Below are 15,894 nucleotides of genomic sequence, written 5' to 3'. Positions count from 1 at the left end.
AAGCCTCGGTAACTGTTTATAATCACGTATGTCAGTAGCCTGTATATAGAGACTTCAAAATGTATGTAGTAACGTGATTGATGTCAAAGAGAGAATCTAAAGGTGCGTGTGTTTGGGAGAGACTGGGAGCATTAGGGGGCAGCATTGGGGGGGGGGGGGGGGGTAGGGGAGGATTATATTACGCAGTTCCGCCTTAAGCGGACCGGGCAGCGAATCCTCAGGCTGTAACACGACTCCAGCGTCGCCGACAGGGGCAGGGCTTTGGTTTAGTGCGGTGCCGCTACTACACCCCGAGCCACCGGCCACTGGATGCCAGACTGGGAAACGCCGCGACCGGGTGAGGTGGGGGGAGGATGTAACCAAGAGAGGGAACACCATCATCGAGACGGGTAAAGGCGGACGGACTTGCATGGTTCCCAACAAAGAGAGACCAAAGCCGTAGCCTCCAACTTGGCAAAATGAGCTGACAATTATTTTTATATGTATTTTTATACGGCATTTTTTATTTGCTCATCCTGACTGGGGTATGTGATTTTTTTCCCTCTAATAATAAAGGTGCATTGACATTTATGTGCTCGCAGCCTCCATCCGCACCGTCAGTCTCACTTTAGTCCCCTTAGTGGTGGAGGATCCGCAATAAGGCGCAGACACCATTTAAAGCTGTTATTTGCGAAAGGTAACTAAGGATTTGATTTCTTGGTTTTACGGGCCTGCTGTGTGTTTTTTTTGTACCGGATCAAAATGATGAACTCGATACTTTTCGCCGATGCGCCGTCAGCGGCCGCGATGCCCGGCAACGCGGCGCCCAGCACGGGCTCGGGCGCGATGACTAGCGTGCTACGGAATGACCTGGGCTCCAACATCCACGTCCTGAAGACGCTGAATCTCCGCTTTCGCTGCTTCCTGGCCAAAGTCCATGAACTGGAGCGCAGAAACAAACTGCTGGAGAACCAGCTCCAGCAAGCCTTGCAGAAGTCCCGGTACCGTGCGCTGTACAGCCGTGATGCGGCGGTCCAAGCGGACCTCGCCACGGCGGAGCCGCAATTCCAGGGACATTTCCGTCATTCCAGGTTGCCGGGTACCATCTGGAGCTTCACCCACGTGAGGCGACACGGGGAGCGGCTGGAAACCCTTCAGGGCCCGGGGGTAACTTGGACGCACCCGGACGGGGTCGGGGTCCAAATCGACACCATCACGCCAGAAATACGGGCGTTGTACAACGTGCTGGCGAAAGTCAAGCGAGAAAGAGACGAGTACAGGAGAAAGTAAGTGATGCTGTCCTTGGATCCGACGACGGACGGTCATTGGTGCATCTTTTTATGCGTGTCATTCCAGGATAAAACTAAAATGATTTTAAAAGATTGAATGGTCCAAACAGTTAATGTGGGTAGCAGACTTAAGTAACACTGGTAGCGACGCTATACACGACGGAGTTCATGGTTAATTCCGCTGTGAAGATGCGCGGAATGTCTGCTTGCAAAAAGTTAGCATTTAAACTTGAGTATGCTTGAGTATGGAGATATTATATTTTCTATTAACAACGATATCACAAATATTACAGATTTAAATGATTTCTCCTTCTAAGAAGAAAATTAAATCAAATTAATCACATTTAAAAATGTAGGCGATACAAATCATTGACATGATTTAATACATACGCCCGATTTTCTGTTTTTACAGTTTCAGGCTGTTATTACTGATGTAGAACTTTTGCTGATATAGACCATATTGGACCATTAGCAATGCCATTTTATGGTGCCCCCTTGTAGTGTATAGTCTGATACTTGTAGGATTTTTGGTGCGTAAAGACTTCTCAAGACCTACCGTCTTTCACGCGTATCCCCTAAGTTTTCAGATTTCACTGTGGCTGACATGTTACCAGGGGCGCTGTAAACGATGACGATTCTCGGGGCCCATGACTGAGAGGGGGCCCAGAGAAGCCCCCAATAAATGTGTTGGGGGCCCTGTCAAGATTCTTTTCATGGGGCCCAAAATCCTTAGCAGCGCCCCTGCATGTTACACTTTGTTATTTAAAGTAAGAGCGTTTCTTGTTTTTAAGAATGGTTTTTGTGCATTAGTCCTCCCATTTAGACTTAAATACAGTAGATTGTGAGTTCATTCGAAATTGCAGTTTTTATTGTAAAAGCAAAAAAATAGCATTTCTAACATTCTTTTGACATCCCTTATGCAAATTCTAACGTACGACGTGATTTGGAGCATAATTTGGCCAATATGTGGTGTACATTAGGATATGTTACAAAAGGGATTACAGACTTAGTAGAATATACTTGAAATTTCAGGAAAACACTGAAATGAGGTTTGACTTAGCCACACACACAGTTTCCTGGTTTGCAGGCAGGTAGGGCTGTCTGCAGTGTTGCTGTGCATTTTCCCAGCAGTCTCGTGTTGATTTAAACATTTGGCCTGAAGGTTTAGTTTTTCTCAGAAAATGGGTTGCGATTAATAGACACCAGAAAAATCGAAGGCTTGTGTGAAAATGTGGGTGAAGACTGTGACACAGAAAAAAGGTGAATTACTTCGGTTGGGTTAGCAGTCAAGGGACTGGACCTGAGGCCAGGTTTTCAACCATGGGTGGATGTCACGGTCTTGTGAGCATGGGCACTACCTGAACTTCAGTGAAAGTCATTCAAAGCCACCAAGATAGGATTCTGTGCTGTAAAAGGTTCTCTCTGAAAGCACTCTGGGTAATATAAAGTTATAAATAAAAAAATAAAATAGACAATTGCTGAATAGACCATCTACAAGTATGACTGGCGCAGTTATTAATAGCCTGTGAGTGGTGTGAGGAATTGTTTAACTGGTAACCAATAAACTTCCTGCCTGCAGGCGCTGTGGTGGGTGATTTCAGTTGGCATCCAGTTCAGGATGCTCGATGCCTTGTACACTGTGCAGTTTCAGGCTTCAGGGTCACAGTGCCTCTGCACTGGAGTGCATAAGTTCTTCGGAAATGACTGATAGATCATGCCTCCTCTCTTTAACACGTTTCTAACTGTGAGTTGTTTGCAATCTTGCCAATCTCAGTCACTGAATTGATGGGGTAAAACATCCACACTGCAGAAATGAGTTTATTAAAGTGTGGTTGCATGTCTGACAATTTTCATTTTGCATAAGGAAATACACCATCTGATGGCGATTCTCCTCCTACTAATGGCTGGTGTTGAGCTACATGTATTATTCGGGTGAAAATATGACTGTCAGTAAATCCATTTTTATCTATGCAAGATATCCTGGCTTATAAATTTCAGGGTCATATTCAGTCCTATTAGATCGGTTAGGGCTGCAGTTGTAATTGTGATTGGAAAATGATTCAAAATGACGAAAATCTCTGTAAAATATGTGCATTTAAATAGCAATATTTATCTGAAATTCTGAATGAATGCAATTCATATTTTTTATCTTATAATATACAGTGTCAGTTGTATACCTCTCTGCATGTTACAGCAGCAGGATCCAGTCACCCCTTGTCTACAAGTACACATCCTTAACTATCACACTCGGTGCACATGACATCTAAACCGCACCCAAGGGGATGGAGCTGGGCGTGTGATGCTAAGTAGTCAGAACAAATATTTAAGCTTAAAGAGCCTTACAGACTCTGAGTTACGGAGAAATTTGCATCGTGATAGAAGTTCAAAGGTTTTTTTCAAACATGCTCTGTTCCAAAGATTTTGTTTTGATGTTTTTTTTTTTCATGGAACTTTATCTCAGATCATGTGAAGGTGCACTGTTTACCTCTTTGCCCCTTAACGAAGAAGCATTGCATCCTGTTTTTCTGCTCGTTTTTTATTAAAATGTGCTCAGTCTCTGCACGAGCAGCAGTAGCGGTTGGCGTGAGAATTGTTGACGTGACTGGATTGGTGCTTTCACTTTAGGTGCTTTTCATCCATTGTTTTGTCTGTCAGTGCAGCTGATCTTACAAGCAGGATGGATGAATCAGGGACCGTATGGGAAGCATTGAATATATATTTTGTTTTGTGTCTGTTGTCGTGGTTTTATGCCCCAGTTTAGCTCCTTGGAGGGATGCGGGACCACTGCTTTATGGAGGGGGCTGGTTATGTCAGGGAGCAAAATCTTTCAGATCACACTTTCAAGAGTGTCAAAGCACTTTCCCACCCCCTGCTTATAGCTGGAGGACCTCTCTCTGGCATGGAGTAAAGGTTTCAGGTCTGATTTTTTTTTGTTTTTGCAGGGAGGGCAATTCACTAGAAATCCGCTATTTTTTGTGCAGGGGGGATAGAGTGAAAGGTCTGCAGCAGGAATGCAGTGCGGTGGAGGAGGGTGTTGGCGCAGACTCACAGATACACAGCCATGTGAAGTCACAGGAGTGCGAATGCAGAGGCTGTATAATCAGGCCAGAAGGAAGTGCGTTCGCAGCAACCGCTATGACAGATCATGTCCTGTTATCGGAGGGGAGGAAACCTTTTGACTGGTGGCTTTCATTTGAATATTTGACTGACTGTGTGTCATGTGCGAGACATTGGCCCCATTGGCCTCCCTCATACTGAAGAGAGGAATCCCCGGTCCATTCTGTGAAGACCATGACCACATTGTACCTCACGGCTGTGTCATGGCCACGTCACATCCCATAATGGCTAGCGGGGTCTGGCGGCCGGATTTGTCATACACTGCTGATTCCTCATGACTTCACCAAAAAGACCCCCCCCCAGATCAGAACTCTGGCCCTGTTTTCGAAACACTGCACCTCTTTATTCCTCTTCATTCGGCAGCCCAGTTTGGGAGAAGTGTCCCTGACTACCACTGTCATTAGTATCTGACTGCCTGTGTTTCCTAAGTCCTGGCTAAATTTGCTACATTCCAAGCAAGAATCTTTTGTGTCAGGTTGTGTGATTGTGTTTGTGTTTATTTTTTTTAGAACATTGTAGCTCAGTTGAAAACTCCATTAAATTAGCCATAACAGAGCAGTTACTCAGCTGAATGAAGTTTAATTTGTCATTTTACAAATGAACTTTCTCAATCCCTAGAGCAACCAGTAATTAAAAACGAATTAGCTGTTTATTAATGGTAAAATTGCAGCAACACTTTGTATATGTTGGAAGGAGGAATGCTGTTTAGTACGAAGTAGCGAAAGTGAGTGTGTTTGGGAAAGACGCATTGAAAATCTCTGCTAAGCAGTGATATTCTGCTGGCTCTAATCGAACCCAGTTATTTAGGATCATAGCTATATAGGTGAGTGGCCGGCAGCCTGGGTCTCCAGCCCTGGTGGCCATTACAACCTGTCTGCATCTCCCAAAAGCATCTGTTCATGGTGGGTGACTTGTGCCCAGAGGAGAATGAGCAGTGTAAACCCCTGTAATCAGTTATTATTATCCATGTTCTGTTACATAAATACCATTTTTATTACAAATGATTTTTCTGCAGTTCTGTAACCTTACATACATTTTCTCAGGTCTTCCTAGCTCTACGACAGGAGAACCCCCCCCCCTCCCCACACACACACACACACACACACACACACACACACACACCGGACAAACCTACTTATTCCAGCTTGACAGCTTCTGTAGACGTTGTGAGGAGGCAGGAAATTTGTACAAAGAATGATGTGTTCTGGTATAAAAAACAATGTAGGGGAATTTTAATAATGATTCAGGAAGTTAGAAATGGTCTGCATTCAGCGGGGGTGGGGCAGGAAGTACCCCCCCCCACAGCCCCGGTCCTAATGGTTACTCTGACCTGCTCTGTGTTTCTGAATTTAAAGTAAACCATGGACAAGTGTGGTGAAAATTAGAACAAATCGTGCTGGCAGAGAAAACGGAATTGTCTGTTGCTTTAAGAGCAAAGGGACTGTGGCAGGTTTTGATCTGCGAGTGATCGGCTGGTCTCCATTTGGCACAGCTGGTCATGGTAAGAGGATGGAGCACAAAAATAGCAGCCTGGACAGCTGGTATTGGGAGCAGAAGTAACCACCGGCGTAACCCCTCACACTGCTGATACTGTATCTTCTCATAGCAGCTCCTCATCAAAGATCTGCCTGTCTTTAGATTTGTGAGGTTCTCTTTGTGAGATTTAAATGGGTTCTGTTTTGTTTCTTTGTCATAAGCATAAACATGTGCTTACAAATGTCAAGGTTTTGTTGTCACTCTGTCTCTTCTCCTGTCTGGCTCACACTGACAAGCCTGGCCTCAGCTGAAAAGCCCCTGAAATATCTCCTCTCCTCCACTTACCACTGTCATCTGTTCCTCCACTTTTCTATCCAAGTCTACCGTTCTCTCGACTCCATAGTCCATTCACAAAGGTCTCCCTCTCTCTGCTCCTTGATTTTCCCCTTTTCCCTCTCTCCATTTCTTTTCATTCAGTCTTTTTTCTCCACACCTCTGTTTATTTTCTCTTTTCTCTCCCTCCACCCCTCCACTTATTCACCCATTGATCCAGTCTCCGCCTGCATGAAAAGATCCAGATCCGAATCAGAAGTGGCTTGGAGGAACCTCTGATGTTATGCTTAGCTTGAGCCTTGAAGAGTGACAAACTAGTTTTACATATATACTAATTAGCAGAGGTGTATTACTCAGGTCCAAAAAGTAAAAATCCCGATCAGGATTTTGTTTCAACCAACCAGGGTGAGTACTCTGTGACTCTAAGTCTTTATACTCACCTGATTGGTACATTTTGTTATTGTTTTTCAGATCCATACCTTTGTATTATTTGTGCATTTTTTCAGTCATATTCTGAAGGCTGGAGAAAATAAATTCCTGTCTGTATTTTTACTTTCTGGACTTGAACAGTCCATCTCCGTTAGTTACCTGTTTCTGGTTAATTTCATGATCAGTCTCATGATCCCGATATAAAAATCACCTTTCATGGACACTTTCTGGCAGGGAAGCATGTCAGTCCTATGTGGGCGATCAGCAGCGGTCCCTGGTCCTCCAGAGCTTCAGAGATGCCCCAGCTACACTTCTTGGCCCTTCACCCCCCCCCCCCCCCCCCCCGCCCCCCCCCCCCCCCGGCATTTTTACATTTCGTCCCCTTTTCTCTGCACACTCTCTAATGTGCGTTGGACTTCTTGCCTGCTTTGTCTCCTTCTCCCTGGAGAAAAGTGTTCATCTTGGCGAATCTGTGACGAGAGAGGCCGGGAATTCCCATTTCGATTTCTGTGGTTTTTTTCCTCTCACGAGAGCCTCACGTCAGACACTTTCGGTGACAGATGGCATCTTCCTCCCCCCGAAATAGTAGGGACTTTCCAGGTAATAAGGTAATTCTTCATAAATCCCTTTCTATTTCCGTAATGCAGTTGGGTTTGGTTTAAAAACAAATGCAATGATCCCCGAGTCGTAACTGCTGGTCCACACAAATCTCTTTAGGCCTGCTTTGTCTGCTAAGTATTTAATGATCTCTTATGTAACTCCTGTTGCATGCTGTGTAATCCCATCAGCGGCTTTCCTGTGCTGCCTCACATTTAAATGCCCAGGCGTCCTCCTACCCAGAGTTACAGTCAGGTGGTTTATGGGTTAGGAAACCCTATGTGGTGACCACGCCCCCAGCCATCAGTGTAGGTGGCGGGTGAAATATTATAGTGCTGAGCGGTTTATCATATGGTTCTTCTATCATATTTTTAACGTAGAGATTATTATGACATTCATGTTATAATGTAAGTGAATGGTGCGTGTGTGTGTGTGAGTGTGCCCTGCGATGGCTTGGCACCCTATCCAGGGTTGTTCCCTGCCTTGCACCCATAACCTCCGGGATATGCTCTGGACCCCCCCCACGACCCGGAATATAACAAGTGGTTGCAGAAAATGGATGGATGGATGGATGGATTATTATACCAGCATATACTGATAGAGCCAGAGATTATTTTTGCTCTTCTCACAGAAACACACAAACTCTTAGGTTTCTCTATGTCCTCCACAGAGATGTTCTGGCCGAATCACTCTCCCCGTCCTTATAATGATACAGGAGTTGACCCTGCTGCATTGTCCCTGGAAATCACTAATTAAAACCTTCCACTTACCTGTTTCTCACTGCTGTTTGTGCCCTCAGAGCAGGAAGGACCTGGCATGGACAAACACTGCTAATCGCCGCTTTGGCCCGACGTGGCTGCAGTCAGAATAAGTACCGTACTGCCCACCCCCATCATTTCTATACCAACAGCCTATTTTCAGCTAAGTGCTACTTCACAAAAGTCCGACCAGCCCGTCTCATAACGGTCCTGCTGGGGATGGTAATGGTATCATTTTGCCATTTAATAATAACCTGCATTTACTTAGTCCTCAGTAAGGAGTGTGAGGGGTTTAACCAATTACAGGGGCTATTGGGTGGCCTTGTGGAATTGAGGAGGGGCTTAACCCGGACCATAGGTCGTGGGTATCATCTTTTTCCCATTAATGCCCCCCTTTGCCAGCCGCATACTGTCTTAGGATACTAGTTCCTGCAAAAATAACTGAGACGTGGCTGTATTTAGTTACAGTTGACGAATTCCCGGGAAAACACTGAAAGCCTATGGTCTACGTCTGTCTTATGTTGAGCAATGAAAATGCACCATGAGCCATGGAAGAGATCTGATCTTCAGATGCATTTGTTGAATGCTGAACGATGCCGTCATTCCCACTTTATAAGCATGTACAAATAAGCACTTCAGCTGTTACACGACAGGTATGGAATAAGATAAACTGTTTATAAAAGCTAAGTCACACGGAGGCAGGGAATTATAGGAATGTCACATGTGGGCAAACTTTATTATATGTCCTGTCCCTATAAAGCAATAAACAGATGGGAAGAGGTAGTATTAGTTTTCAGGTCAGGTGTCATCCTCAGGTTACATAAGGGTCTGCTGCTCGGGGTAAGATAGAAACGGCAGTCAAGATAAAGAAAGTCAAACTCTTGTGGTTTATCCCTCTATTCAGCTACCAACCTCACATCTGGTGAGGCCCCGGAGATGGGGAGACACCCTGGCCGGGTTGCCAGTCTAACATATAGTCCTGGCTCTAACTTAGTTCTGTTGCTGGATTAGATCTTTTGTTCTGCTGGGCTTTGAAGGTTAGCTGTGTATTGACAAGGACGCTTGGGTTGGGTTTATTTACTGTAATATATTGCATTTTGAGGTGGGAGCCGGTTTCTCTCCTTGCCCTTATGTAGGATCAGGTCTAAACCAGTCATCAGGTTGAGAGTGAGGAGATGGCCGACACTGCGAACTTCACCTGCCTTTACCTCTGCCCACGCCTCTGCATGTTAGCTTCTCCTCTATCAGCATATCCTTAGTGTATGACATGGCTGACATATACTGTATGGTAAGAAGCATATGGCTACCAGCTTGTCCGATATCTCATTCAGAAACCAATGGTGTTTAATTAGGCTTCGGTGGTATCATGATAATACCGTATACCGCAGTATCTGAGATCTTGGCAGCAAGATTTCTGAAGGAGGGATGTGTAACAATGTAATAATGCCGCCTTAAGTAATAGCTCGACAAAATGTGACAAATATTCATCACATAATGTGATGTTATTACTTAATGTGTTGTTACACATCATGTATGTATGTATGAATAATGTATTAACACTACATTAGGTAATAACTCGAGAAAATATAACAAATTTATAGACTACATTATAGTTTTATATTGCAGCATTACCCAATTCATGGTATGTGACAATCCATTACTTAATAACATTGCATTATGTGAAGAAAATGTGTTCCATTCTGTCAAGTTATTGCATAATGCGTTGTTGCTGGGTGGTCTCCCATGATAACATTAGCTGCTCTGCATCCATTCTGCTCCTGGCGTTTGTTGTTGGAGATCTCATGGCTGTTTGCTTAATTATATACTTGTGTCAGAAATGGGTGTGACTTAAATAGCTAATTCTCCTAATTAATAGGGGTGTCCACATACTTTTGTCAGTTCCTTCTTGCCCTTGGCTCTTTTGGTTTCTCTGAAATGTGTCACGTTTTCCTTTGGTAAGATGTTTTGCTAAATGTATTTACAGCCAGTGTCCATGATTATCTAGCCCTTCAATCACCCTTATTTTTTATCTTCAGCTGTTCAGGTCCAGATCTCCTTCAGTTAGTCTTTAGAATTATTGGATTGTTAATGGGACTCTGCAGAAAGGCCCCTTCCTGCAGCCAGTTTGCTGAACGGTTTGCTACTTTTACGAAGAGTAAAAGTGTCGTAGCTGCAGGCAAACCACGCATCCACTTCATAAACCCTCTCTTAGTTTCAGCCCTCTCTTGCCCAGAAGCTATTGATATTTTTCTCTTACACTCAGAAAAAAAGGAACCAATTTGTAACTTTGCGTTTGACTGGGGCTGGATTCTCAAAGGTCTGCAAGTTGTACCCTTAGTTGTAATTAAATTGACCTTTTAGTCTAATTTAAGGTACAGAAATAGACTCTGAGGTACAAACAACATTAATATACCCCAATGGTACAGAATATAGCCCATTATAGTCATTTTCTGTACCTTAAAAGGTACAATTACCTACAGCTAAGGGTACAATTGGCAGACCCTTCAGGGTACAGCCCCAGTGACCAGCAAAGGTACAAATTATGTCGTACTCTTTTTTTTCTAAGAGTGTATGGAGTGTGGTTGTCATAGATCAGAACTCTCGCCAATGAAGGTCAGAAAGGTCATTCCTAAAGGTATTGATTCCATTTGGGCTTGTTGTACAGCTGTTTTGCTGATGAGGAAAATGATACCCCTCTTTCACTAGTCATAACTGAGCGGTGGCCAAAAATCAGATTGAATCCATGTTAGTCCATACAGGAGCTAGTCACTGTGACTGAATGGCCTCAGATTTTCCATGCTGTGGGAGTCAGATGTCTACACCTCAGGTGGAAGATTCCAGCACACATGGGTCGGATGGTTGCTGCCTGGCAGTAGGATCCATTTGAGTTAAAGACAATTTTTTCTTTTGCTAAATAAAATGAATCCAGTGAGAATATACTATAGCCCTCGAGTGTAATAGACATGCCTTAGATGCCACAGAAGTGTGTGTCAGGGCGTGCTTTAGAAAAACGATATGAAGCATGAGTAATCGATAAGTACCCAGTGTCTTTTGTCTAAACTAGACACATCATTATTTTAACAAGCACACCCAAACCAGCGAAGGGGCCACACCTTGGCCTGCCCCCCCCCGGCCAGGTCTGGGCCTGTGAGGAGCATCGCTGGGTGTTAGCCTTGGGAAGTTACATAACGATTAACCCTCCGGTTGGCTTTGGAATTCTTCTCCACGGGCATGATTAACCTGTAAACTAAGTCAGATACGTTTCCATTATGAACTGTACTTTACTTTTATGTGTTTTCTTTTTGCTATCTTGCTCCTTTCCTGGAACTCTTGTTTTGTGTCAAAGCTGCCTGTGGCGGGGAGGGGTGGGGGGGGGGACCACATCTGCCAAGGTCTGTTGGGATGCTTGTTGAAGGCACTCGTGTGCACTTAGGCGTACAGCCTACATGGGCTTCGGGGGACAACGGGGGGCTTGGTTTGAGTCACAGAGCCCCGTAGCTTTTCACAGCATAGAAGAGCATGGTGGTAGGAGAGCTTGAGTTACATTTTGTTATTGTTTTTCAGATCCCTACCTTTGTGTTTTATGTGCATGAAAACGTGTTTTGTTCAGTCATATTCTGAAGGCTGGAGGGTTTTTGGAAGCCCCCGGTGAAGCTGACCTTCTGACCTTTGCTCCAGCTTCTGTGATGCTCCTTCTCTTTCTGCTTCTCTTGTGGAAACCTTCGATTGTAGGAGGCCATCGGATGCCCTGAAACAGCCGATAATCTGTCATAGATAGAAAGCTGGGTCACCTGGGAATGCTAATGTTGTGTAGCTTGTTGACTCTGTGCAATTGTACTGTGATAATTATTATGCCCTTAATAGCTGAGGGGTTTCGTCCCAGGTCAGTCTAAGTACTCTCAGAAAAAAGGGTAAAAATGTGCACCTTTGTCACTGGGGATGTACCCTCAAGGGTCTGCCAGTTCTATTCTTAGCTGTGGGTAATTTTACCTTTTAAGGTACAGACATGGACTCTGAGGAACATGTACCATTGATGGTATATTAATGCTGTTTGTATCTTTGGGATGTTCCTCACAGTTCGTTTCTGTACCTTAAAAGATACAATTACCTTCAGCTAAGGGTACAATTTACAGACCCTTGAGGGTACAGAGACAAGCTAAAGTGCTAATTTTTGCCATTTTTTTCTGAGAGTGCATTTGAAGTACAATACTCACAGGAAGTCTTGGGACGCTTGCTTCATTCTATAAAAATGCAAATGTATTGGTTTCATAACAGAAGTCAGTTGACAAGCCATATGTAATATATCTGCACATATCTTCAGCACAGACATTTTCTTTTTATTAAATGCAATAATTTTTTCGACTGACTCATTCAGTTCTGTTATTGCCGTTTTGCTATTAATTGCTATTAAGTCACTGGTTTCCAAAGAGATACTGAGCGTAAATGTTAAGTGTTTTATGTTATTGCAAAGGTGTCGTTAATTTAAAATAAAATCAGATTACTTGTCTATGGAATTTTTAACTCAGAACAGCCGTTTTAGAATTATAATTTGGGTTTCACTTTATTACTACTTGAAATGAATGTTTTAGGGGGTGGTATGGTGGTGCAGTGGTTAGCACTGTTGCCTCACACCTCTGGGACCTAGGTTCGAGTCTTCGCCTGGATCACATGTGTGTGGAGTTTGCATGTTCTCCCCATGTCGTCGTGGGGTTTCCTCCGGGTACTCCGGTTTCCCCCCACAGTCCAAAAACATGCTGAGGCTAATTGGAGTTGCTAAATTGCCCGTAGGTGTGCATGTGTGCGTGACTGGTGTCTGAGTGTGCCCTGCGATGGGCTGGCCCGCCTCCTGGGTTGTTCTCTGCCTCGTGCCCATTGCTCCGGAGCCTCGTGCTCCGGACCCCCCGCGACCCAGTAGGATAAGCGGTTTGGAAAATGGGTGGATGGATGGATGGACGGATGGATGTTTTACTTAAAACTACGGGTTGCTCCCAATGTGATGTATTTTGTAAACAAAAAAATAATGATTTTTGTCATAAAAACTAAACAAAAATTGCAATATTCCAAAACTTCCTGTGAGTTCTGTAGCTCACCTCCTGCCGCAGTGTCTGCCAACTCACTGGAAGGAGCCGGGTAATTAGAGGAATCATTGTGTGGCTTACTGTCAGCATTGTTTCATTTGCCTGAACAGCACTGGAAAAGCTACAGAAGTCAGCAAGGCTCATATTTAAAACCTGAGCTTTTAACCATGACATCTACTGCGTACTGATAATTATCTCTAAACCCTATACGTTCTGATACACACATAATCCCTGGCTCCTAGAAACAATTATGTTCTATCACTTCATGCATTACTCATCACTCCATGATAACAGCCAGTTGTGCTTGTTTCTGCTCGTCTGAGCCGGATGTTAATGAATGAATATCTGGGAGTTGCCTTGGCAGGACATTAGCAGCCTAACCTCGGTGTCATTTTGGGGGGATTGGTAGTGGTGACATAATGCTTTTTTGTTGGTGTTAGCGTGATGAGCACTGCCTCAGGGTAGTTGATGTAGACTCTCAGTGGGAGCCTGCGAGGGTGTTGTCCTGGAGGATGTCTTTTGCCACTCCTCAGCCAATTGTGCCCTCCTTCCTTACTCATATGCACCCAGGTGTACTTCACTTTCCTCCGTGGACTCTGAGAGACCTGTGCAGTGTAAGAGAAGCTTAAGAAGGAAGAGTAGATCCATTCTTGGTATCGTTCTTGTTGGAGGGAGATGCCGGTGGCCCTTGTACTTGGTGTGCGAGATGCGTGTTTTCCATCATCCTAGGATGTGTATTTTGTACACAAGTGGCCAAAATTGTGGATTTTCAAAATTATTACACAAATATTGGCGGTAATGTTTATAGACAATAAAAGAATTTTTACAAATATATTATACTGGATGATTAAATAAGAAATTTGGGTAACTAGAATAAAGTCTTGCAATCTATAAAAATTCAAAGTATTTCCACAATTTTGACCTCCAGAGCCACATTGAAACAGACTCAAGCAATTTATTTAAAAAATTATCCATTTAAACATGGCTTCTTCTGCTTTTACTCTTGTTCTTTTCTGAAGTACTCAAATATACTTGCAACACTTTGTGGTATCTCCTTGGTACTGACTGCTAAATCCACCTGATGCAGTCAGCCCAATACAAATTGGCAAAACATTAAAATCCTTGCTCCAAATATGTGAATAATAAAAATTTCTTGCAGCGCTCACAGCACTGATCAGCATTCAGTTCATTTTTTTTAAATCCAATTTTATTTGTATAGCACATTTCCACAACATTACATTGTTTCAAAGCACTTTACATTATCCCTGCCCAAAACTCCCAGTGAGCACTGCCTTCTCTGCTGAATGTAAGAATGTAATTCTTTTCTTCTTCAGTGACTGCAACCAAAAGGACATCACAGTTAATTTCTGTGTTGTGGAGTATGTTGGGCTTTGGTGTTGGGTTGTCTGGTGTTGGGTGATTTGTATCTCCTCTTTGTGCACCTCCCCACCTGCTTTCTGCCATCCCAGCTGCTTCTGCCCCTTTGTCCCGCATGTGTGGTAGCCGGCACATTAGCCATAGGTTTGAGGTTTGCGTTTTTTTTCTGCCCTGGTCTATTTGAGGGGCTTGTATTTGTAGCTGCAGAGGAACATTCCTCGCCGCGTGTTGAGTCACACCGCTAATTCAGCCGTTTCTCTCCAGGATCACATCACGCACAGATGATGGCAAGAACAGATGTCATGAGCCTCCTCAAAAATTTTGAAGGAATGTCTCTTTGGTGTATTAAATCCCTCAGCTGGCCTGTTGCCAGGGGCGCCACAAAGGGGGCAAGTCAAAGAATTAAAAGCAAGCTTCAAATAATTGGATTGGTCTGGGTTGGGGGGCCGATATGATATGTTCTCACGGGGCCCAAAATCTCCAGTGCCATTGCCTCTCTAAAATAATCTAAGAAGTACCAGTTTTCTTGTTGACACGCTTGATTTCTTAGATTATAACTCAGCTCATGGATAAACCGCAGACAAGATGTTTTAAATCTTTAGTAGTTTTCACTGGGGAAGAAACCTTTAATGTAAAGTAAACAAAATTACCAGTAGTTCATCCCATACCTGGTATGATGAATGGAAATCTTCCCTAACAGGTTCTCAGTCATTGTTGAGTAACATTTCATTTGTGACCCCAGGCATCATGCACTGATGCACCGAGGTTGACTCAGTTTATAAGATTGAGTTTCATTTTCATTGGACAGGCAGGAATTCCATCAGTCTGATATGACCAAACACACGGAGCTTGATGTAAGTGCTCCAGGTTGCCCGGCGACTGGAATGTTTGCGGAACCGCCTGTGGTGTAGTCATGTCTGGGGATGGAGTGTGTTATATTTACTAAGGAAGCACGGAGCAGAGAATGGCAGGCTTCTGACTGGGAGCTGGATGGGGGAGGGAGGAAGGGCCCCGGCTGGGTGTGAGAATGACGGAGAGGAGCAGGAATTTTTTACTGTCTCTGTCAGGATCAGGCAGCAGAGTGTAAGTCAGGGCATTGATGGGGGGGGCCGGGGGGGGGGGGGGGGAGAGAAACAAGAATCAGTTCTAGTCAGTCTACTAATAATGTCCTAATTTTACTAATGATGGCGCCTAATAAGTAACCAGGCTACATAACATATGTTATACAATATATACTGCATATCAGTATAAAATGACTTTACATTATATCTACTGATATTACAGCTAATAATACGATAATAATGTGAGAATATGCTGCCAATTAAAATGGAGGAGGATAAGAGGAATAGAGGGATTGTGAAACACAAGAAGGGAGGGGTGAAGAGCAAACGTGTGAGAGGGACTAAGAGAGAAATCACACAGTGCTTGACCTTGACGTGCTGCCTACTCAGCACCGGCGTA

At 44.0% G+C, this 15,894-nt stretch overlaps 1 protein-coding gene across 1 annotated transcript in view; it reads left to right on the top strand.

The window, feature by feature from the left end:
* Nucleotides 1-200: 200 nt before the first annotated feature.
* iffo2b (intermediate filament family orphan 2b) overlaps nt 201-15,894 on the top strand; it is a 30,182-nt gene continuing 14,488 nt past the window's right edge. Inside the window, exon 1 of the mRNA XM_049023964.1 lies at nt 201-1,265. Within this exon, the coding sequence (XP_048879921.1) occupies nt 742-1,265 (524 nt within the window). The 5' untranslated portion in view covers nt 201-741. The remainder of the gene's footprint in view (nt 1,266-15,894) is intronic.

This window comes from Brienomyrus brachyistius, chromosome 8 (genome assembly GCF_023856365.1).
Source record: "Brienomyrus brachyistius isolate T26 chromosome 8, BBRACH_0.4, whole genome shotgun sequence".
NCBI lineage: Eukaryota > Metazoa > Chordata > Actinopteri > Osteoglossiformes > Mormyridae > Brienomyrus > Brienomyrus brachyistius.
The sequence above is the reverse complement of the archived record's forward strand: the minus strand, read 5'-3'. Positions and strand labels throughout refer to the sequence as shown.